The sequence below is a fragment of the Trifolium pratense genome, linkage group LG7, assembly GCF_020283565.1.
Source record: "Trifolium pratense cultivar HEN17-A07 linkage group LG7, ARS_RC_1.1, whole genome shotgun sequence".
Classification (NCBI taxonomy): Eukaryota; Viridiplantae; Streptophyta; class Magnoliopsida; order Fabales; family Fabaceae; genus Trifolium; species Trifolium pratense.
Genome location: NC_060065.1, coordinates 15,320,827 through 15,342,894, shown reverse-complemented (window position 1 = coordinate 15,342,894; position 22,068 = coordinate 15,320,827). Strand labels below are relative to the sequence as shown.

At 31.5% G+C, this 22,068-nt stretch overlaps 3 protein-coding genes across 3 annotated transcripts; 1 reads left to right on the top strand and 2 right to left on the bottom strand.

Moving 5' to 3' along the window:
- Positions 1 to 786: 786 nt before the first annotated feature.
- LOC123895941 (agamous-like MADS-box protein AGL62) lies at positions 787 to 1,305 on the top strand. Its single transcript, XM_045946406.1, has one exon. It carries the CDS (start codon positions 787 to 789, stop codon positions 1,303 to 1,305), a length of 519 nt encoding a protein of 172 aa, XP_045802362.1.
- A 9,386-nt stretch (positions 1,306 to 10,691) lies between these two features.
- On the bottom strand, positions 10,692 to 15,841 carry LOC123896766 (uncharacterized protein At4g15545-like). Its single transcript, XM_045947129.1, has 10 exons — positions 15,375 to 15,841; positions 14,622 to 14,690; positions 13,537 to 13,590; positions 13,354 to 13,417; positions 13,140 to 13,214; positions 12,095 to 12,352; positions 11,780 to 11,825; positions 11,607 to 11,685; positions 11,379 to 11,507; positions 10,692 to 11,011 (listed from the first exon to the last, which is right to left on the bottom strand). Exons 1-9 carry the CDS (start codon positions 15,684 to 15,686, stop codon positions 11,415 to 11,417), a joined length of 1,050 nt encoding a protein of 349 aa, XP_045803085.1. The 5' UTR covers positions 15,687 to 15,841; the 3' UTR covers positions 10,692 to 11,011; positions 11,379 to 11,414.
- Positions 15,842 to 16,149: 308 nt separating this feature from the next.
- LOC123895940 lies at positions 16,150 to 17,707 on the bottom strand. Its single transcript, XM_045946405.1, has 3 exons — positions 17,421 to 17,707; positions 17,072 to 17,336; positions 16,150 to 16,891 (listed from the first exon to the last, which is right to left on the bottom strand). Exons 1-3 carry the CDS (start codon positions 17,695 to 17,697, stop codon positions 16,150 to 16,152), a joined length of 1,284 nt encoding a protein of 427 aa, XP_045802361.1. The 5' UTR covers positions 17,698 to 17,707.
- Positions 17,708 to 22,068: the final 4,361 nt, after the last annotated feature.

Genomic DNA, 22,068 nt, shown 5'->3' with positions numbered 1-22,068 from the left:
CAAAAAAAAAAATTGGGTCTTTATTTAACATACATGTATGAGTATTTATTTTTTAATAGACGAAATAACAAAAATCATTATTAATTCACACACATAGGTAGAGAACCAGAATTTGGACTTCTGATCATCACGTTCGGTCTAACAATTTTGATATTTTTTGTAAGTTAAATTAGGACTTATGGATACAGGCATGGTTACTTTACTTGCCTAAAAAAGTACTAAAACAAATATATATTTGCCTAAATTTTAATGATCATTAGTATAAAAAGAATAAAAAGAAAAATCAATTACAATTTTAAAAAGATTTTATTCAAAATTAAAAAGCTTTCATATATATTGTCAAAAAAAAAAAAAAAGGATTCCATATATTACGCAACACCCCTGCCAACTAAGTTAAGTTCACGAGACAAATAGAGTCTTTATTTAACATAGTAATACTTGCTAAATTTTAATTACTAATATAAAAATAAAATCAAAAGAAAAGAAAAATTCAATTACAATTTTAAAAAGATTTTATTCGAAGTTAAAAAAAATTGCATATATTATGCATTTATTACTTGCCAAAATTTTAGGCTAGACATGATTCTAAAAAAAATATATATATATTTGGGCTTAGACGATGATTCTAAAAAAAAAAAAATTAGGCTAGATGAGAGAGAACTATATTGTGATTGTGTGTGTATAAAAAAGGAATGGCAGTTGTACATATTGAGAAATACTACACACTTTCTATTTTTTGTATTTTCAGGTTCTTTTTCTCTTTTATTCAATCAAAAGAAAATTTCAATGGCTTTTGAGGGGAACAACGCTGCAAAAAAAGAAAACACACGGAAGAGAAAGATTGATGAAATCAAGAAAGCCGACTTTTCAAAACGCAAACTCGGACTCTTCAACAAAGTAACAGAGCTCTCTATCTTATGCAAAGCAAAAACTGCACTCATCATCAGATCGTCCAACAACGAGCTGGATGCATGTGGCTATCCCGATTGTGACGCTGTTGTTCAACAGTTTCTAGCCGGAAAGGTCATCACGGAGGACTATGACAAAAAGAAGAAAGAGGAGGTTGTGGAAATCCAAAGGCTTGAATATGAGACAATCGTAGATAAACTTATGGAACTCAAGGAAGAGGAGAAAAATTTGGAAGCTATCAATGATGAGGCAGAGAAGAGTGGTTATGGTATTCCTGATTGGTGGAATGGTTCTATTGATGATATGAGTTTAGAATCTCTTCAGGAATTTAAAAATTCTTTGGAAACATTGAAGCTTAATTTGAGACTTAATTTAGATGCAAAGAAGTTAATGTAGTGCCCTATTTTGGCCATTAACCTATTGAATATTGAATTTTATTGTAGTGCCCTGTTTTGGCCATTATTATTTTATTATCATTGGTTATTTGATTTTATTCTTAAATATTGAGTTTGTGTTCTCTGAACTGAATTGAATCATATTAAATATTAAATTTTTGTTGGACTAATGGTGCATCTCCTTTGTTTTGAGGTGATTAATCACTTGAACTCAAATTGTTTGTTTGGTTGTTATATTAGTTTTTTTGTTTGTCTTTAAATTTACATAGTTTGTCGGTTTTTAACTCTTAGGATATAAGATCTTATGTATTTTATAAATGGTTGGCTGTGGATTTCATCCCCTTTGAGGAAGGGTGGAAGCACTTCATGTCTTTTGGTGATTTTGTGAAGAGTAAGACTCTTGTTATAACTCGTCATGTCATTTGGTTAGCAACTACTTGGAGCATATGGCGTACTCGGAATAATATTGTGTTTCGAGTGTGTTTAATTTGCATGCTTTGATAGATCAAATTATCTTTATTTCTTAGTTTTGGTTTATATGTCGTTTAGGAGTTAATACTTTATTTGTATTTTCTGTTTGGTGTAACGATCTGTTAGTTTGCATTGAAAACATCTAATGGTTTTGGTTTGAATTATAAAGGTTGAGTGCACCTTATACTCCTTATAACTCAATTTTTGCTTATAAAAAAAAAAAATCTATGTATTTTTTTTACATACTTATGAATTATATTATATATTGTTGTGCTCTAAAAAACATCTTATGGAAGGAAATAATTTCTGATCATATTTTACTTAAGTTGCGACCGAACTCTTTATTACAAGAATTCCTTTTCGTTAGGAAATAGAGGATTAACGAAAAAAATCATATAATTATGACAACTTAAATTAACGTGTGTTAGAATCAAAGATACACAAATAGTAGGAAAAGAGAAAGACGGTTAGGGTTTCAATAGAATACCAATAGCTTAACATTACAAAAGAGTTACTAGAGAATATATATAAAACCTAATGGACTCTAAACTAACAGGCCTAATAACATAACCTATTATTTTATTATCTAACACCTACTCTCAAACTCATTATGCATCAACAAGAAGCATTATGAGTTTGTCAAACAAAATACGAAAATAAAATAAACTACCAAATGAAATAAACTTCTAACATCACCCCTCAAGCTAAAGCTTACTAAGCTTTAAGCTTGTTACAAATTAGCCCTGACAATAAATCAACCCAATTAAGATCATGATTAACTGAGAGCAGCCATTCACAGTAGAAACCATCAAAGAGAAGAGCAGCCATAAGTGCATCCAAACAGAAGAATCAACAGAGGGAAGTGCAATAGGGAGAAGTGCAATACAATCATAAGAGAAGTGCAATAGGGAGAAGTGCAATGCAACCAGAAGAGAAGTGCAATGCAATCAGAGAGAAGTGCAATTGGGGGAGAAGTGCAATACAATCAGAAGAAGTGCAATAGGGAGATGTGCAATGCAATCAGAAGAGAAGTGCAATACAATCAGAAGAAGTGCAATAGGGAGAAGTGCAATACAATCAGAAGTGCAATAGGGAGAAGTGCAATGCAATCAGAAGAAGTGCAATAGGGGGAGAAGTGCAATGCAATCAAAAGAAGTGCAATGGGGGAGAAATGCAATACAATCAGAAGTGCAATAGGGAGAAGTGCAATACAATCAGAAGATATCAACCATTGTTACTATAATCCAGTAACCAAGAGCCTTCCTAATTCCCACTGAAATCCTTCCAAATTCCAATGCCATAATACCAACAATTTTCCAAACAAACTAATTTCTTGAAGAGAATTGAGAAGATTACCAACGCAGATGCAAGAAGGTATAATTAAACACAAGACCCAATTTTTTTTTCTTTCAATAGAGCAAAGTCAGCCAACCAAATCCAACACAAAACTTACCTTAAAGTGGCATAACACCACGGTCCACACTACCCATTAAAAAGTCTACCTGAAGCAAACTATCATTAGGGGCACACATTCAAAATTCAACAATATAATAAACTCTCCACTACAAGAAAATCTGGGGTTAGCTACGACTCATTCCCTAAAGACCAAATAGTACTCCAAAGACCAACCAAATTAAAGCTTCAACTCATTCCCAATTTTCTTGGGAACTCAACAGCGGAAAAGCGGCAAATCGTTCAAGGAGGATCGAACATAGCTTTAGATACCATGTTAGAATCGGAGATACAAATAGGAAAAGAGAAAGACGGGTACACTAGTAGAAAAATGACATATTACATAAACATTTTACATCTGAGGAACATATGTCAGATGTGAAAAGCTATATGGAGTAGTCTTTTTATCTGGTTTCAATATCCACAGATGTGAAAAATATATAGACAAAACATTTTACATCTGGTTTCAATGTACCAGAAACATAACTGAACGCGGTGGCAATCCTGTAATTTTGGCGAAAATTATCTAAAATATAAATATATCTGGCCATATATAGCCACAGATGTAAAAAGTCAGTATTAATAAAAAAAAAAAAATTGGAACCAAGTAAAAGAAAGGCAAATCTTGTCTTCTCACCAAACACCTTACGCGATATCACCAAACACCATCTTCTCCAAATCAATCGAACCCAGCTGCAACCCCAAATCGACTCTCCGCCGTCTCCTCCAAGCACCGCCGTCTCCCTCTCTCACTCTCAGCCGTCCTCTCTCTCTCTCTCTCTCTCTCTCTCTCTCTCTCATCCGTCCTCTCTCTCACTCGTAATCTCCAACCCTAGCTCTAAATTAAACCTTCTCTCACTCGTAAGGGAAACGCAGCATCGCAAAGCGTCAACTCATACTTCAACCGTGACGATCCCGATATCAATTGGCGATTCTCCCTAAATCTCAAACCCTAGTATGGATTCGTCCCCAAATCCTTAACCCAGTGTCGATTCATCCCCAAATTCCAGACATCAGTTCGCGCAAAATCTCTTGAAGAATTGGTACCACCATCGAAGGTTCATTCTTCCACTTCAACCGATTTCGTCGATGCCGATTCGCCGATTCTTCGTTCGTCAAAGGTAACCATTTGTTCTAATGCACTTTGGTTGTTCTAAAGTTATTATTTATTTTTTTTGTTTTGATTTTTCTGTTGTTGTGCCTCCTCACTGTGATTTACTTTGTTTTAATGTCCTGTTTGTTGTTGCATTTTTTATGGTTACTATCTATGGTGTGGAAAGTCTATCCTCTGCTATTTAGTTTGGAAGTGATGTTGGTGAAGCCTTGGAACCACAATGAAAGCTTCAGTTTGGAGTGTTTGAATGTGACATGCTAAAGTGTGAGGGAGTTATAGAAGAGTTTCTTTTAGAAGTGTAAGATTGTTAAAATTGTCTTTTCTAATAACAGGATGTATAGTTCTTTATAGAGGAGTTTTGTATTTCCATTACATGAGCTTAGTCATGTTTTTATGAGGAACTGTTTCTTAGTTGATTTTAGGTGTCTTCGTTTTGGAATTCCTCTAGCATACATGTTTGTTTTAGGAGACTCACAAGATTCATATTGTTTTTGTATGTCCTATATATCTTTTGCTTCTTACTTTGTTTCTTATTTAGTTCTAAACTCATTTTGTATGCTACTAGTCTCGAGAGTATAATGAAAGAAAATTTCAATTACTATACTTTTATGTGATGTGTCACTATCCAATCCAATAACCAAATACTTAATTAAGATATTGAATGCTTCACTGGCCATCATTATATAAATCAATTTTATGTGTGAATAAAAGTTCTTAAGAATTAATGTATTGTTAAAGCTTTCTTAGGAATTTATGTTATTTGTTTCTTAAAAAGCATTTGGACTAGTAATCCTTATCATGAAAAAGTAGTATATGCAGAACTACATCACCTATATAGTGTGTCTATTTGTGATTTCCAGCTGCTAATGTATTCTTATGGAAGTGTAGAAACTGTGGTTTTTTTCTGGTTCATGTTTATAATGTACCAATTTACTTGTTCAAATGTCAATTTTATGTTTTCAAATATTTAATATATGGTTACTCATAAATTTTTTCATGTGATTTGTGATTTTTTTTTTATAGATATTTTTGAATGAAAGTGAGTTGGAGATGATTGGTCAATGTTCAGATTATCAGAAAACTATTTACCAAAAGTCTCAAATGCAAAAGGACTTTTTGGCCATCAGGCCTGTGAGTACTTTGCATACTTAGCTTGTTTCTTCAATGCATAAGTTGTTTTGATCAATTTTAGTTTGAATTATTGTTTTGTTTTATCATATAGTATTATAGTAAGTGAAGATGATGTTCGTTCCATCTGTGTCAAGGCATAATATTATCCATGTTTGCATGTAATTGTAGTTATGCAGTTTGCTAGAGTAATCTTATATTATCGATCTTGTGTTGGGTGGTTTGTTCTTCAATACACTATATGCAGGCTATTTTCTCTTTTCATTCTTTAGCTTCGAAGAAAAATGCAATTTTGGGTTTCATTGTTTTTCACTCTGTGATCAATTTTGAAGAACAAAGATTGGCCTTTTAGATTTCTTGTTTTTCTTCTATTGACTATTGTTGTTGATTTTGATTGTTGATGATCATCGTGGAGAATTATTCAAGAAGTGGTGTTCATGATTTTAATATGGCTTCAAGAAAAGCTGAAGAAACAAGTAAGTTTTCAATTTTCATTTTACCCCCAATTCATTCTTTAGATAATTAATATATAAATGGCTCAAGACTAATGTTTAGTACTAGTTGTTATGCTTCCCATGTTGCTGCATTTTGATTTGGTTGGTTACTCTAGAAAAATTGAAATATTTGATGGTTGGATATATATTATCTATCGTCTTTATAGTTAACTAACTCTGTTTGGCCAAACTAGTTACAATTAGTGGTGTAATAGGAGCTACACTAGTTTTATTTTATAGTCAACTTATGAAACTAAAATTTTGCAGTGTGGTTAGTTGTATCAGTTGAGGATGCGTACAATTTCATGATGAATTGGCTTACAAAGGCTCCCACAGTTTATGGGATTTTTCATAGCAAGAGAAAGCTATGTTGGTAAGGGTAAGTGTTTAATTTGAATTCGGTTGGTATGTTTTTTAGAATTGTTTATGCTCTGCGTAGTATTTAAACTTCAGATTGAAGGAGTACCGATATGTGTCGGCGATACAACACCTACACCGTTAATGGTTATATTGAATCACTTTTATTTTCTTTTATAATGCTTTGTTTTATATGCTAGCTTGTTTTAGGACATTGATGCAGAAGACTTTGGATACTCTAGGATATAGATTGATGCAGGTAATTTCGATTTCTGCTTTCCCATGAATTGTTCTTCGAGTGTGCCTGTTTTCAGATGTTATTACTTGCTTGCTATGTTCTAAGGAGCTGTATGATTTGCGAGACGGCAACTTGTTTTCTTGACCTATATAATCCTGAGGTAGATTATGATGATGTCGATGAGAAATATTATGAGCTAGCTAGCTAGGTTTGTGTGAAGTTACAATGGATTAGTATTAATTATGATGATGTTTTGATTTGTATTTTGGATGAATTAGTATTAATTATTATGATGTTTTGATTTGTATTTTGGATGAATTAGTATTAATTATTATGATGTTTTGTATTTTGGATTTCAATGGTTGTACTTTAATGACATTATTACTATATATATATATATATATATATACATATATGTTGAATGTTGAATTTGGCTATGGATGTTGAATTTTAGTATTATGTTCTTGATGCAAGTTATGTTATATTGTTGGCATTGTGGGTTAGATTTTTTTAATAATAAAAAAAAAATTTAAAATATATATAAAAAAAAAAGCAGGTTTTTGAAAAAAAATTAAATAAAGGTAAGATTTCACATCTGGTGGACTTGGTCAGATGTAAAAGGTCCAATTTAATTTTAAAAAAATAATATTTGATTTTCGCCTTGGTCAGAGGTAAAAAGCGTTTTTTTACATCTGACTACGCCAGATGTAAAATGTATATACTTACTAAGTCTCGTGCGCCTACATCTGACATTTTTCAGATGTAAAAAGTGTTTTTCGCCAGATGTAAAAAAGCTTTTTTCTACTAGTGGTAGGGTTTCAATAGAATACCAATAGCTTAACATTACAAAAAAGTTACTAGAGAATATATATAAAACCTAATGGACTCTAAACTAACAGGCCTAATAACATAACCTATTATTTTATTATCTAACAACGTGCACATATTTCTTTATGATATATTCTTTATGGTATAGTATGCTTCAAAGTTATGGAATTTAGCAGATTATTTTTTGGTGAATGGAATTTAGCAGAGTATGGGTATATATGTTAGAAGCAATTTTGGTTTTCTAAATTGTTTCATTTATTGTTCATTAAAGTTTCTTAAAATCTTTTTAAATTGTAATTTTTTTTGTTATATCTACAATTTTGGATTACAATAAGACATTTAATAGCGTTTTTTCACTTAGTTCAAAAAAAAAATAATAGCGTTTTTTCACAAGTGCTATTAAATACTTTCTCCGAACTTATTTATAAGTAAAAGCCAATGAAAAAATATGGCCACAAATATAAGCAAAAGTTATCAAAAGTAACTTTGTTAAATGTTATTATTCCAAAAATACCCCTAATTAATTGTTCAACTTTTTGACATTACTACAAATCTCAATGCAAATTTAATATATTATAAAATGTAATTTAGTAAAAATAATAAATTTTTAATATGTGTGAAACAACATACTTTTGCCTATAAATAAGGTCGAAGGGAGTATTTCACTTGTCAGAGCATCCACAATGGAGCACTCCATTTTTTAGTACTTAAATGGTCCCACATGGACATATCATCAATTTATTATTTTTTTAATAATAGTACCTAATAGGTACTCAACTCCTCCAATGGAGCATTTATTAAAAAGTTCTAAAATGGGTCCCATCAATAACTTCACATCATTACAATATATTTAATTATCTATTTTATAATATAAATTGATTGAATTAATGATAAAATTACAAAATTAGTATGGACTATTTTTTTTATAATTCGAAAAAATAATTAAAGTTTGAAATTTAATTTAAAATAATATTGCCAAATTTTAAGAATTACATAATTAAAAAATAATTTAAAATAATTAATAAAATGGTAATTTTGAGAGGAGTAGAATCCTTCAATTTGGTTTTGATTTATATGATAGGAGTATTTATTTTTTTTCCAACGGTAAAAAGAAACAAACAATGACTACCAACGTCTATATATGGTTGACATTAAATTTTTATGCCAATTTAAAAATTGTGATTTTTTTATTTTTTGAATATATTAAATAAAGTGGGTCCCATAAAAAGAAGAGAGAGAGAGTTCTTATATTAGAATTGGTACCTATTAAGTACTAAAATGTGTTGTGCTCCAATGGTAGTACCTAATAAGTACCATGAGTACCTAATAGGTACTACACCATTGGAGATGGTCTCAGAAGTGCTACTGTAGATAGAAAAAAAAAATTATCAGAGGCCTTTAATAGCATTTTTGGCGCCGGCACTATAATACATATATCTAAGAGAATTAGTAGCAAAGAAGTTTGTTTTTGTCTTGGCACATAATTGTCTTGCTTCTTTGTTTGTTTTGTGAAGGGACGGAGCCTCATGTAATTTTATTGTATTTGTTGGCCTTTCTTGTGCTTTTTTATCTTCAATATATTTTTGGCCTTTTGACCTTTGTATTATTTGCTACTAAGTGGTGCTAAAATCCAAACTAATCCAAATAAAAGTCGCAAACCAATCCAAAAAGAAGAAATAGATTAGAAATAGGCTAGGCCACCCGAAAGGGGCTTATAACTTTGACCCACGTATGGCTCGAAAAGACACATTTAATAGAAATGTTTGACTCAAATTCTTTAGAAAAAGTCTAGTAGTAACCTATATATAAATGTTACTCTCTCGGTTCTTTTTTAAATGTCGTTTTAGCATAGAGCTCTTCAATCAAGGTAGTTGATTGTTGTATTCTTTTTCCAATTCTACTCTTATTTAATCCATCATTTACTTTCGAAGAAGTGAGGAACAATTAGATAGGCACAAGCCTAAATGAAAATATTTGGGCACACACTCATAAATGAAAAGAATTTAAAAGAAAAATAATTTAGTCACATCACTCAATTATTTTATCTTTATTTTTTTAGTTGTGTGAGCGTGCCTAAATATTTACTATTTAGGCTTGTGTCTATCTAAGTATTCCTCTTTACTTTCTCTTTTCAAATAAATTTAGCATATATACTATTCCTCTTTCCATTAAATTTTATGAAAAATGTGAAGAGAAGTTATTGAGAAAGTAAGGATATAATTGATAAATTATACATTAAACTATTAAAACGACACTTAAATAGAAACAAAAAATTATTTTAAAACGACACTTAAAAAGGAAATAATAATAATAATAATAATAATAATAATAATAATAGCTATCTATTGGTCAATAGAAACAAAAAATTATTCTAAAACGACACTTAAAAAAGAAAAAATAATAATAATAATAATAATAATAATAATAATAATAATAATGATAATAGCTATCTATTGGTCAATCGTTTGATTTAAAAGCCTTAAACGCAAATTAAGCTATTAAACAATGATAAATAACCATTTTTATCCTTGAAAATATAACTCTTCACATTGATAATTTAAAAAAATTTAGTTTTTTTTATAGTAATTTTATGGACTAAATTAAAGACCGAATTAAAATCATATTTGATGACCAAATTAACTCCTAAAATTATATTTGATGAATAAAATAACTCATAAAAGAGGCACTATATTGTGAGTCATCCTGGTCTTGCTCCGAAGATACAAGAGGTTATTTGGCATTTTCCTCCGACTGATTGGATTAAAACCAACACTGATGGTGCAGCGAGGGGTTCGCCGGGGCATACCTCAGTGGGAGGCATTTTTCGTGACTCGAGTGGAGGAATGAAAGGTTGCTTTGACATATATTTGGGTATTCGATCTTCTCTTTTTGCCGAAGTAACAGTAGCTATGCATGCTAATGAAATTGCTCATCAAAATAATTGGCATAGTTTTTGGCTGAAATGCGACTCCAAACTAATGGTGAATGCTTTCAAGAATCACCATATAATTTGCCCTGCACTAGGCTTTATATAAAAATAATAATAAAAAAAAGCATAAAAGAGGCACTTGTGCCTTTGCAATTTCAATACATCCTAAAGACAAATGTGAAAATAAGTTCCCCTTTAAAAGACCGAAATTGTGATTAACCAGAGTAATATACAATCAATGTGGGTTAAAACTTTTAAGAACTTCACAGTTGAAATTTAAAAAATCAAAGTTGCAATATATTACAACTTTATCATTAATGAAAATTGTCCGTTTTCCATTTTTTTATTCGTTTCTAAACAGTTGAAAAGGGAAAAGTTAAAAAGCAAAACACCATATACCATTTCCCTTTCTTTCCTTTTCTTTTTTTAATCAAGTAGTCAAATGGTTAGAAATTCCCATTTTTTCTTCTAAAAGCAGCAAAACTGAAAATTGTTTTCAAAAACAAATTTGCAAAACAATATATTCAAACAGGGTTTCAATTTTTTAAAAAAGAAAACAGTTTTCAAAACAAGCCCTAAAATGTATACATCTCGATTTCAGTAGCTCAGATCAGTGCTTAGTAGGATTTTGATTCAATGAATCAAAGAGAAATGAGTTGAAAAATCAGCCCAAGAGTGCTGAGTTGGATCAGTGACCTGCAAAATAGTCAATTAAACATCAATTAATCATTGCAATTGATCTTCCTAAAATAAAAATGAAAAATCACTACCAAGAGCATAGTATTATCAACCATTAACCAAGACAGGAAACAAATGTCAATAAATTGAAATGTACAGTAAAAGATGTTGACCTATTTTGCGAATGCATTCCCATAAATCAGATTAAAAAAACTTTCAAGTAATGCGATGCATACTTTGAAGAATTTTAAAAAAATTGTTTCATACATGAAGTATCTGTAGTTGTAATCAAAATTGATCTGCAAGAATGAAATAAATGGGAGAAAATGTGCAGAAACAAAAACAGGACAGGAATGAAATAAATGGTGATCAATTATTTGCTTACCAACTTATACAATTACAAGCAATGTTGTCTTCAGTCCTAGCGTACATTCCGGTTAAGCAATCCTTGAAAAGATAGGTAAAGATCTTTGTTATCAGACCCAAATATCTCATCTGCCTTTCTCAAAGTTTCCTAAAAGAGCACAAAACAAGTGGATCGATGATTAACTGCTTGGGAACAATTTCTGTTCAAAACCGAGTACTTAGGAAGTTAGGCTCAATATTTATTTACCTCTCGTGTTTGTTTCTGAGCATTTAATTCTTTTATGTTAGCAAGAAATGCACTGAATTGTTCATATGAAAGGCGACTCCTGCAAAAGTGATAACATTTAATTAATTCAATCAGTTTCTTAAATAAATTGAAGTTAAAAGCCACTTTGTGGAAGAAGGGAGAAAGAAAGTCACCTGGCTTGACGAAAAAACTCCTTTCCGTCAATCTTTGGAGTTCGACCTGACCAAATTTTTAAAAGTTATGATGGATAAACAACTGAATAATTTAAGAATTAAAGACGTCGTAGAGGTTCGTGGCCCCTCCATTTTACGATTTATATTGAATAATACTATAAGCATCAACATAATGAGGATAACATTCCAATCAAGAATTTTAGCAGCAGGACGAAGAGCAAAGAAGATTAACAAACTTAAAGGACCGATCTTAATAAGATGGAGAGTAAACAATTTTTTAGCATGTTAACAATAACAATGAATCTTCTTCAAAACCTGGAATTGATCGTCCTCGAGGTGGAGAATTTGCTGCTGATGACTGTTGACTTGATGGATACCATGAAGAGAGAGATGACCGTCCATCATATGAAACTTTTGTGGGAGAGGTGGCACCAGATGTTTGCTTGGGTGATACAGCCGCAGAATATCCTCTTGGAGAAGCAGCCGTTGAGATAACTTTTGGAGTTGCAGTTGGTGTAAGACGTGGTGTTATATATGGGGTCAAGGAAAACTTTTGCCCTGAATACCTGGGAGCTGTAGAACAAAAGAAAAGGAATATGCGTCATTTTAGCCCATTTTTCCTAATTGATAGATAGTTCCAGCTACACTTCTAAAACATGATTTTAGCTTTATTTCAAGATAGAAAAGTCCAAACACTTTCTACTTTCCAATACTATACTCTGATTCCACATTTATGGTTTCATATAATATATAAGAACATTAGACAAGAATCCAACCAAATATCATTGAGGATAATGTTGGGAAAGATAACACAAAACACACCTAATACAAGGTCGGTGGATGATTGATTATCCCTGGATCAAAACTTTCCCACTATAATAATAATAACAATAACAATGGAATAACAAGATTTTCTTGTTTAAATGAATAATAATACAAACTGATTATTACAATTCTCACCAACAAAAATGGTGGTTTACACTCTCTTTTGGCTTTTATCTCTCAAAAGGATTTCTTCTCAGTCCGATGATAGAAATGAAAACATGAAAATGAATTTATAGCCAGAGCATTCCAACAATAGGTGGCTATGAGAAGTTTCCTCATTTTCATTCACTACAAATTCTCTCATGCGTTTAATCTCATTTTCTATAATTGATAGTGATTACTCATTCTTTCTCTCTCCACATAAAGAGGAAATACTATCAGATAATATATGATAGTCAAAATTAGCCAAATACATTACCAACTTGCATAATTAATTTTGTATGCAGGAATGGACTTATATCAAGAAATAAAGCTGAATTCTGCAAAGTGAACAACAGTACATTGCAATCAGTTAAGTATCTAGAAACACATCTACCTTCATCAACTGTTTTACCCACATCTGCTGAGCCACTGTATGAATGATGTGTTGTATAGCCATTTCCATCATCATCTGTAAGCAATAAATAACAAAAGAAATGCGAATAAACGAGTAAACAACTTTAGCATGTACAGTTATGGAAAAATCAACTAGCTAACAAGGCTGTGTATATGAATATGATAATCTAATTCATCAATGAGCTGAGAATTACCCTTATCAGGATATGCCTTTGGAACTGCTTGGTCACAGGTTCTAATATCAATGGTTTCAGCTTGCTGTTCCAATAGTAATTAAAAAAAAAAAAACGATGGGGAAAAGTTTATTTATCATCTTCAGTAACAAAATCAATAGTAACTATGATAATTATGACTAAGTTTATCTATTGATGTCTTACAGGTGGATTGTCGTCAGCTAGCGACCGCATCAGTTGTTTTTTGAATGTCTCCAACTATCAAATAAAAAAGGAAAAGAAGTTGTCAGATATATAGAAAAAGTTATCAGTACAGAACAAATAACATATATACAAGCAAAAAGATGCATGCAGATAAAAAAGGCCAAATTTGTATACAAGAATACATATGTCAGTAGTTATGAGTTTAAGATCATGGAAGTAAAGAAAAAGATATATCAGACCTAATAATTATAAACTAACTGATCGTGGTGTACTGAATAATAATAATAATAATAATAATAATAATGTGACCATAAAAGTTCTTAGAAGAGAAATGGCCTTCGGTGCTTGCTCATAATTGTTTATCACGCCTTAGAAGTTTGTTTACATTATAAACACACTGAAGTGTATGTGTGTAACAAATTATATTCATGAAAGAGGAGGGTGTAATTTTTAATAAGAGAAAAGACGGTAGTGCAATATGATGAGCGTTTGGTGAGGATAGTGTAATTTATGGCCAAAAATAATATGCACAGACAGAAATTATTCAGAGACAGAAATTGAACTGATAAGTTTGTAACACGTGTTACACATCCCTATGTGTTCAAGAGAAAATAATGCTTTAACAGAAAGGGACACACGAAGTTCAAGTGTGATATAACAGTCCTCCCAGGGTTTATATTCAACTTCCTGTTGACCAAGTCACTCACAAATAATTCATACCTATGTGTTCAAGATAAATAACATCTTCCATCAATTGCTTAGTAATTACTTATGTAAATAATATCCTATGCCTTTCAATGTAATTATCAGTTTATGACACCTCAAACATTGCATTCAACTTTAACACAATGAGTTGATATTACTTGTCTACGTACATTTCTAATTGATAACTTATTATAACACATGTCAGACATTTCACTATATTTCAAAAAATTTAAAACATCTAAAGCCATTGAAACCAAATGAAGCTCTAGCACAAAGTAAGGAAGCAGTTGAAAATTTTGAAGAGTGGAGACAGATAAGATACACACAGAAAATTATCAAAACCGCACAAGACAGGATGCAGAATTGAAACAAACATTCACCTTAGCAAAGTCACGACTTAGCTTCTTGACTGTTGCTGCCAATTCATCCCTCTCCTTTGTAAGCTTTGCCTACAACCAAAGAGTAGAATACAAAATCATCTTCTATCATATTAATCTGGGCAAAATATTTACACTTCAAAAAATTTAACCAAACATTCAAACAATTTCACAAGCCCCAAGGAACCTTATCCACCATGTTAAGTTTCTTAAAAACTTGTCTGATATTGAGATATTCCTTATTCTTATTCTTATTATTCTACATTTATCAACCGAACAACAATCTATGTTTAATACATCTACTTCATTCATTTCCTCAATTCTGTGTTGCACAACTTGCACTGTTTTACATAAAAAAAAGTTTAGCAATTCTCACCTTATCTTTTGAACCATTAAATATTAAACAAACACTATACATAAAACCCCTATTCAACTTATTTTGAAAATAAGAAGTTTAACACACTCGAGGTGCTAGCTTAGTGGTAAGAGCTTATAGCCTTGTAGCCTCAAGATGCCGAGTTCAAATTGCTTCAGGGATAGTTGTAAAACAGTGATTAGTGTAAATTGAATTAATAAAAATTCCCCCCTTCCCCAATTCTAAAAAATAAGTACTTCAACGTTAAGCTATGACACTAGTAGATATTAACAAACATTATAAATCACATAACACAAGAGCCAGTGAATGCAAAAAAGAACTCAATTATTATAATAATAAAATTGAAAAAGTAAAATAAAAGAGAATTGAGAAGCACATACATTTTGTTCAACGGCATTATTTAGGGCAGAATGAGCCTGTTGAGAAGCGCGAGTGAGAGTAGAAACACGGTCCTCTAGGTCATTGATAACTCGGTTCTTTTCTAGAAGAATCTGACGAAGGCGACCGGTGTCTGATTCAAGAGATGAAACCCTAGAAGCAATTGCCATGGAAGTTATTTTCCGAGCGAGATCCAGCTGATGGTATGGGTCCGTTGGTATAACCGCCAGAATTTCGTCAGATAGGTCAAAATCCACTGCATTGTTGTTTCCTGAACCACCACCACCACCACCAACACCTTGTTGCGACGACATAACCAAATGTTAAAATTAACGGTTGAAAGATGGCGTTGTTTTCGAAATTTGAAATAGGGTCGCGGGGCGCCGGTGGGGGTGTCTTGTTGCAGAGAGAGAGAGAGAGAGAGAGAGAGAGAGAGGGCGCTGTATGTATGAATGAAATGAAAAAGAACAAAAAGAAAGAAAGAAACAAAAGCTAATAATAATGACGTTAAACAACGTTTGAAATTACCAAATAGATATCATTTTCGATACTTTGTTTTTTTCTATTTCTTTTAACATTTTGGTGAGGCGCCGATTATTATTATTATAAAAAAATAAAATAAAAAATATTTGTTGAAACTTACATTTCCGCTCGACAATTTAGGGAGTATTTACTTTCGTCAAAAAAAAAATTTAGGGAGTATTTACTCACCGAAAATAAATTGGATCAAGTGGTAAGATTTTTTATCCTCTTTTTTTTTTTTTGAAGCAAACACAATCAACTCATTTCATTAATAATAAAAGGTTCAATACAACGAGGAACATAGTGAAAGAACATGCGACTAGACCATGAAATGGCCGCCCTAGCTAAAGTGTGAGCCGTCATGTTCGCTTGTCGCTTAGTGAACTTGATCTCAAAGTTCGAATTACATTGTAACAATAGCTTAATAGATAAAATAATAGAACTCAACTCTGCAATACCATGATGATTGGCTTGTATTGCATCAACCACAACTTTGGAGTCGCTTTCGAACACAATGTTGGACCAACCTCTTGAAGTGGCCTGACGCATAGCCTCCAAGATAGCCATGGCTTCACCTTCAACTATAGCAAGTTTATGCATACTCATATTTGTACCTGCTGCAACAAACACACCTTGTGAATTGCGGATACACCAACCCCATCCCGTTTGACCGGAGGCTTGTGAAAAACTTGCATCGACATTACACTTCCACCACCCATCGCGAGGACGCTGCCAACGCAAAGGATCTGCAGCAATGATAGGAGGAGAGCTTGCTGCACCAGTGTCAGATATGCGGGACTGTGTTAAAACAGCGGTAGTCGCGCTATGTTGCTGCTGTATCACATGAACAGCACGCCATTCTCCAATTAAATGAGCAGCAGTTGTCGCAACACCCATCACCGTGTCTTTGACGCCGTTCCACACCCAATTGTTTCGGTTATGCCATATGCTCCAAGCAATTGTAGCAACAATGCCTGCAATATCATCTGTCTCGTTTCTGCAAATATCAAAAAAGACAGCTTTCACATTATCATATTGACGTATTCTAGGATCGATAACCCCACCCAATCCAGCTTCATTCCACACTTGTCTACTCTCACTACATCCAAAAAACACGTGCCAATCATCCTCCGTATTATTTACGCACAATGCACATTCACTTGGACATGGCACATACCTTTCCCGTAACCGGAGTCGAGTTGGCAGACAATCACGACACACTCTCCAAAGTAAGTGTTTTGTCTTTGGGGGTGCCCTGCTTCGCCAAAGAGCTCCCCAATCGCCTTCCAAAGTGTAATTATTATTCACCGACTTATTCTTGATGTAGTGTCTGTATCCGGATTTTACTGTGTAGACTCCATGGTTCTCATATTGCCACACTACCTGATCCTCTTTCACTTCCTCAAATAAAGGTGTTTTAATTATATTTTCTGCCACCGCTTCTGAAAAAAGAGAGCGAATTTTATGAATATCCCACCTTTTCACATTCGGGAATAATAAGTTATTAACATATAATTCGTACATACTCTGAGTTTGAGGAGATTGCATCCATAAAGTGTCCTCCCCACGTAACCACGGTTCAGACATAATTTTAATCTTACTCCCATCTCCTATCTTCCACCTACATCCATTCACAAGAACATCACGAGACTTCCAAATACTTCTCCAAACAAAGCTAGGATTATCACCAATTTTTGCATCAAATAAAGAGGAGCGAGGAAAGTACCTAGCTTTGTAAATTCTAGCCACCAATGTATGCGGCTTCGCCACAAAGTTCCAAGCCTGTTTTGCAACCATTGACATATTGAAAGCTTGAAAATTACGAAAACCCAAACCTCCTTCAGATTTTGGCCTAGCCAATCTATCCCAGGCGAGCCATCGGATCCCTTTATTATTAGTACCACCACCCCACCAAAAGGAGTTAAGCATTCTCCCAATATCAGTAATAATAGAATCCGGAAGTAAGTACACACTCATGATATAAGATGGGATAGACTGTAAAACTGATTTTATCATAACATCCTTACCCGCTTTTGATAGTGCTCTCCCCCGCCATGAGTTGATTTTCTTCCAAATTCTATCTTAAACATGTGGCCAGTAGTGTATATGGAGAAAATTCAGTTGAGAGGGAGAATCCACCTTCTGTGTCCCACAGATTCCCCGACAGAGATTAATCATTGCTAACGACGGGGAAAACTTCGTACCAATATCAAGGTAATCAAAAAAATTATTAATAATACATTTAAGGGTAAATAGTGTTATACCCCTGCAAAATAGGCGAGTTTTGCGTTACCCCCTGCAAAATATTTTTTTGAGATTACCTCCTGCAATGTCAAGATTCTTTGCGTTACCCCCCTGGCTCAACAAGTGGGCATATGACATGGAAGAATCTTGACGTGGCATGACACGTGGAAATTAATTTATTTTTTATTTATTTTTAATTGTCAACTCATTAATTAATGTGGATTTTTAATTAAAAAAATGAAAAAAAAACTTAAAAGTTGTTATATTTTTATGAACTTACTTAAAAGAAAGTTTTGTTATTTTTTTTTTTGACTAAAAGTTGTTATTATATATATAAAAAAAATTTCTTATATATATATAATAACTAATAATAGAGTAACCAAAAAAAAAAAACGAAGATGAAAAAAAAACTAATAATAATAATAGTAATCAAAAAACTAATAATAATAATAATAATAATAATAATAACTAATAATAGAGTAACCAAAAAAAAAACTGCAATCACATAGTAACGCAAGAACAATAGCTTTGCCCTAACCCCCAAATTGAAATTGAAAATGAAGAACAATCGCTGCATATGAAAGGAACGAAAACGAAGATGAAACTGACGAACACCAAGAAGAAGGATATGGTGAACTCGAAGAAAGAAACGACGAAAAAGAAGAACGAAACTGTGAAGACGAAGAAGAACAAAACTGAGTCCGTGAGGAGGTAAAGCGATTGTTCGTCGGTTTCATCTTCGTTTTCGTTCCGTTCATATGCAGCGATTGTTCTTCGTTTTCAATTTCAATTTGGGGGTTAGGGCAAAGCGATTGTTCTTGCGTTACTATGTGATTGCAGTTTTTTTTTTGGTTACTCTATTATTAGTTATTATTATTATTATTATTATTAGTTTTTTGGTTACTATTATTATTATTAGTTTTTTTTTTCATCTTCGTTTTTTTTTTGTTACTCTATTATTAGTTATTATATATATAAGAATTTTTTATATATATATAATAACAACTTTTAGTCAAAAAAAAAAAAAAAACAAAACTTTCTTTTAAGTAAGTTCATAAAAATATAACAACTTTTAAGTTTTTTTTTCATTTTTTTAATTAAAAACCCACATTAATTAATGAGTTGGCAATTAAAAATAAATAAAAAATAAATTAATTTCCACGTGTCATGCCACGTCAAGATTCTTCCATGTCATATGCCCACTTGTTGAGCCAGGGGAGTAACATAAAGAATCTTGACATTGCAGGGGGTAATCTCAAAAAAATATTTTGCAGGGGGTAACGCAAAACTCGTCTATTTTGCAGGGGTCGGGGGTATAACACTATTTACCCTACATTTAATTAATACCCTACCCATAAAAAAATTTGTGGGTGGGGGTGGGTCGTGGTCCACCTCAAGGTCCGCCATTGGCGGTTGATGGCTTCATCTACCAACACCATGTCGTGAGTTCTAATCCTATTTTGCAAGGTTGTTGTTGTTATTGTAATTGTTTTCCCTCTATTTCCCTCTCTCTCCCTTTCCCTTTCCATCCCCCTCTCTCTAACTCTCTCTCTCTCTCTCTCTCTCTCTCTCTCTATATATATAAGAATAATGTTAGCAACACACTCTTTATGAAAGAAGCGGTAGAAGCAGACAACATGTGTGGTGTTGGAAGGGAAGGAAGACAAATTTAATTATTTTTTTAATTAAAAGAAAATGTGAATGACGTGGCCCAATCAAAGAGAGTGTGATAAAAAGTGTGTGTTTGAAAGTTTGACAATAACAGCTCTCTACAAATTTTACAAAATCCATCGTTGGATTGAAAGTTTATATATTACTAGTTTATCAATCCGTGCATTTGCACGGATCCATTAACTTTAATTCAATATTTAAGTTTATCATTATATTAATGTAGACAAATTATTTAGAATAAAATGTTTTTTTATAAGATAGAATAAAATATTTAAATTTGTTATAAAATATTGTTAAATATAAGTGAATGTGAAACTATTGTGTTATTTTTTGTAAAACTTATTTATCCAGTTTTTTATGTTTCACTAATAAATAATGGTCCCGTATATATTTTAATCGAAAATTAATTTATTAGCAATATCTTGGATAATTTAGTAAATTTGATAGGTATTAACTTAATTTTTTATTATTATTATTATTATTATTATTATTATTAGCTAGTAGTAAAATTGGTAGTAATCTTGTTTATTTTATTTTTAATGAAAAATATTGTTTATGTTTCTTTCTTTTTAATATAGTTATTTTCTATGTTTCTATTTCTATATTCTTATTTTTATGCATTCAACTTGTTTTTTAAATATTTTTTTCATAATTTATTTTTATTAACTAAACTCTATAATATATTTTTTTCTCCTATTTTTATGCATAGATTCCTATATAATATTATTTTTTAAACTCATCTTATACTTTTTATATGTTTTGTAATTTTTTTATTTATCTTATATTCTTTCTATATTTTTTTTTTTGTGAAATTACAACAAAAGATATAAAACTTGCAACGTGGTTAAAAGTAATAAGGATAAATTAGTAAATTTGGTGGTAATTAATTTTAATATATTAGTAGTAGATAGATCGTTCATGCAAAAAATTGCACAAATCTACAACAATTTGATATGTTATTAAGAGCCATCAAGATTAACGATGCTTAGTAAAAATGCATAAACTGTTAATTTTGATCGGAATCAATAATTATAGATTTGTAATATATTATTTTTGCATGAATGGTCTATATGTTATAAATTTTCAATTCAATTATAGACTCTATAAAATTTGTATTCATTAAAAAATTATTTTACACGGATAAGTTATTACTGATATAATTTTCAAAATAACTACCATATATAGAACAAATTGTCACTGTCAAAATAATTATCATGTGTTATGCACAACTGTGTTGTGCACAACTTTAAAATAAATATCAAACTTCTTGCAAGTTCGAATCAATAACAATTTTAAAAATTAATTCACATAAGATAAATTCTAATTGATATAAATTTGATTAAATTGTACTTTTGACCTCTTAAATTTTATAGAAACTTGAAAGTTTAACCGCTTAATTTTAAAAATATCACTTCTAACCCTCTATCTTTACTCCTTTTTGAAAGGTCAATTTTGACCAAGTCAATGATAATGCGACAAGTCACTTAAGTGTTTCAACTTCACATCAACAAGTCAATAGGAAAAAGAGATACACAAATAAGAGTATGCCAATGAATCTATCTTCTATCTTGATTCTATATTTTTTTACTTTTTTTTAACTTAATGAAATGGGGGCCAAAATAAAACACAGGTGTTTTTATTCCTACCTATTTAGTATGATTCATTCCCTTAAAACTTCCAAAGATATTTTTTATTTTATACTTAACATTTTTCAAACACATCAAAAAATTAATTTTAGAACCCCCTTTTGGTTTTTTTATTTGAGAGGAGGGATATTCTTATATATTTTTTTGTATCATTTTTGTGGCTTGACCGAGTGGTAAGGCGGGGGACTGCAAATCCTTTTACCCCAGTTCAAAAAAAAAAAAAAAACTTCACTCCTATTAAATCCCAAATCAACTTAAAAAAAACTATTTTACATAAAATAAGTTCTAACTGGTATAATTTTATCTGATAATAATTTTATAAAAACTATTTTATATGGAACAAATTATAATTATGAAAATTTCAAAATAATTACCACTGAAGATCATTTATAACATATAATCTTATTTTATTTTTACACAGAAATAAGTTCTAACTGATATAAATTTCAAATTAACAATCAAATATGAAAAACCAATTTTAAAAATAATAATTTACACAACATAAATTCTAACGACGGAAAACAGTCTACAAATGCAAGGTGTAAGCATGCTTTAACTAGAACGAAATATCGACAGAATCAACATTTTTCAAGTTACATTGAGCAGCCAGGAC

What these genes read in the sequence shown, in the direction of transcription:
- LOC123895941 (XM_045946406.1), top strand. Translation starts at nt 787, where the DNA reads ATGGCTTTTGAGGGGAACAACGCTGCAAAAAAAGAAAACACACGGAAG.
- LOC123896766 (XM_045947129.1), bottom strand. Translation starts at nt 15,686, where the DNA reads ATGTCGTCGCAACAAGGTGTTGGTGGTGGTGGTGGTGGTTCAGGAAAC. An exon ending in AAAGGCATATCCTGATAAGG is followed by an intron (nt 13,215 to 13,353) that starts GTAATTCTCAGC and finishes TATTGCTTACAG; the next exon opens with ATGATGATGGAAATGGCTAT. An exon ending in CTCAGAAACAAACACGAGAG is followed by an intron (nt 11,508 to 11,606) that starts GTAAATAAATAT and finishes GTGCTCTTTTAG; the next exon opens with GAAACTTTGAGAAAGGCAGA.
- LOC123895940 (XM_045946405.1), bottom strand. Translation starts at nt 17,697, where the DNA reads ATGTCAATGGTTGCAAAACAGGCTTGGAACTTTGTGGCGAAGCCGCAT. An exon ending in GCAATCTCCTCAAACTCAGA is followed by an intron (nt 17,337 to 17,420) that starts GTATGTACGAAT and finishes CTCTTTTTTCAG; the next exon opens with AAGCGGTGGCAGAAAATATA. An exon ending in CGACTCCGGTTACGGGAAAG is followed by an intron (nt 16,892 to 17,071) that starts GTATGTGCCATG and finishes TGATATTTGCAG; the next exon opens with AAACGAGACAGATGATATTG.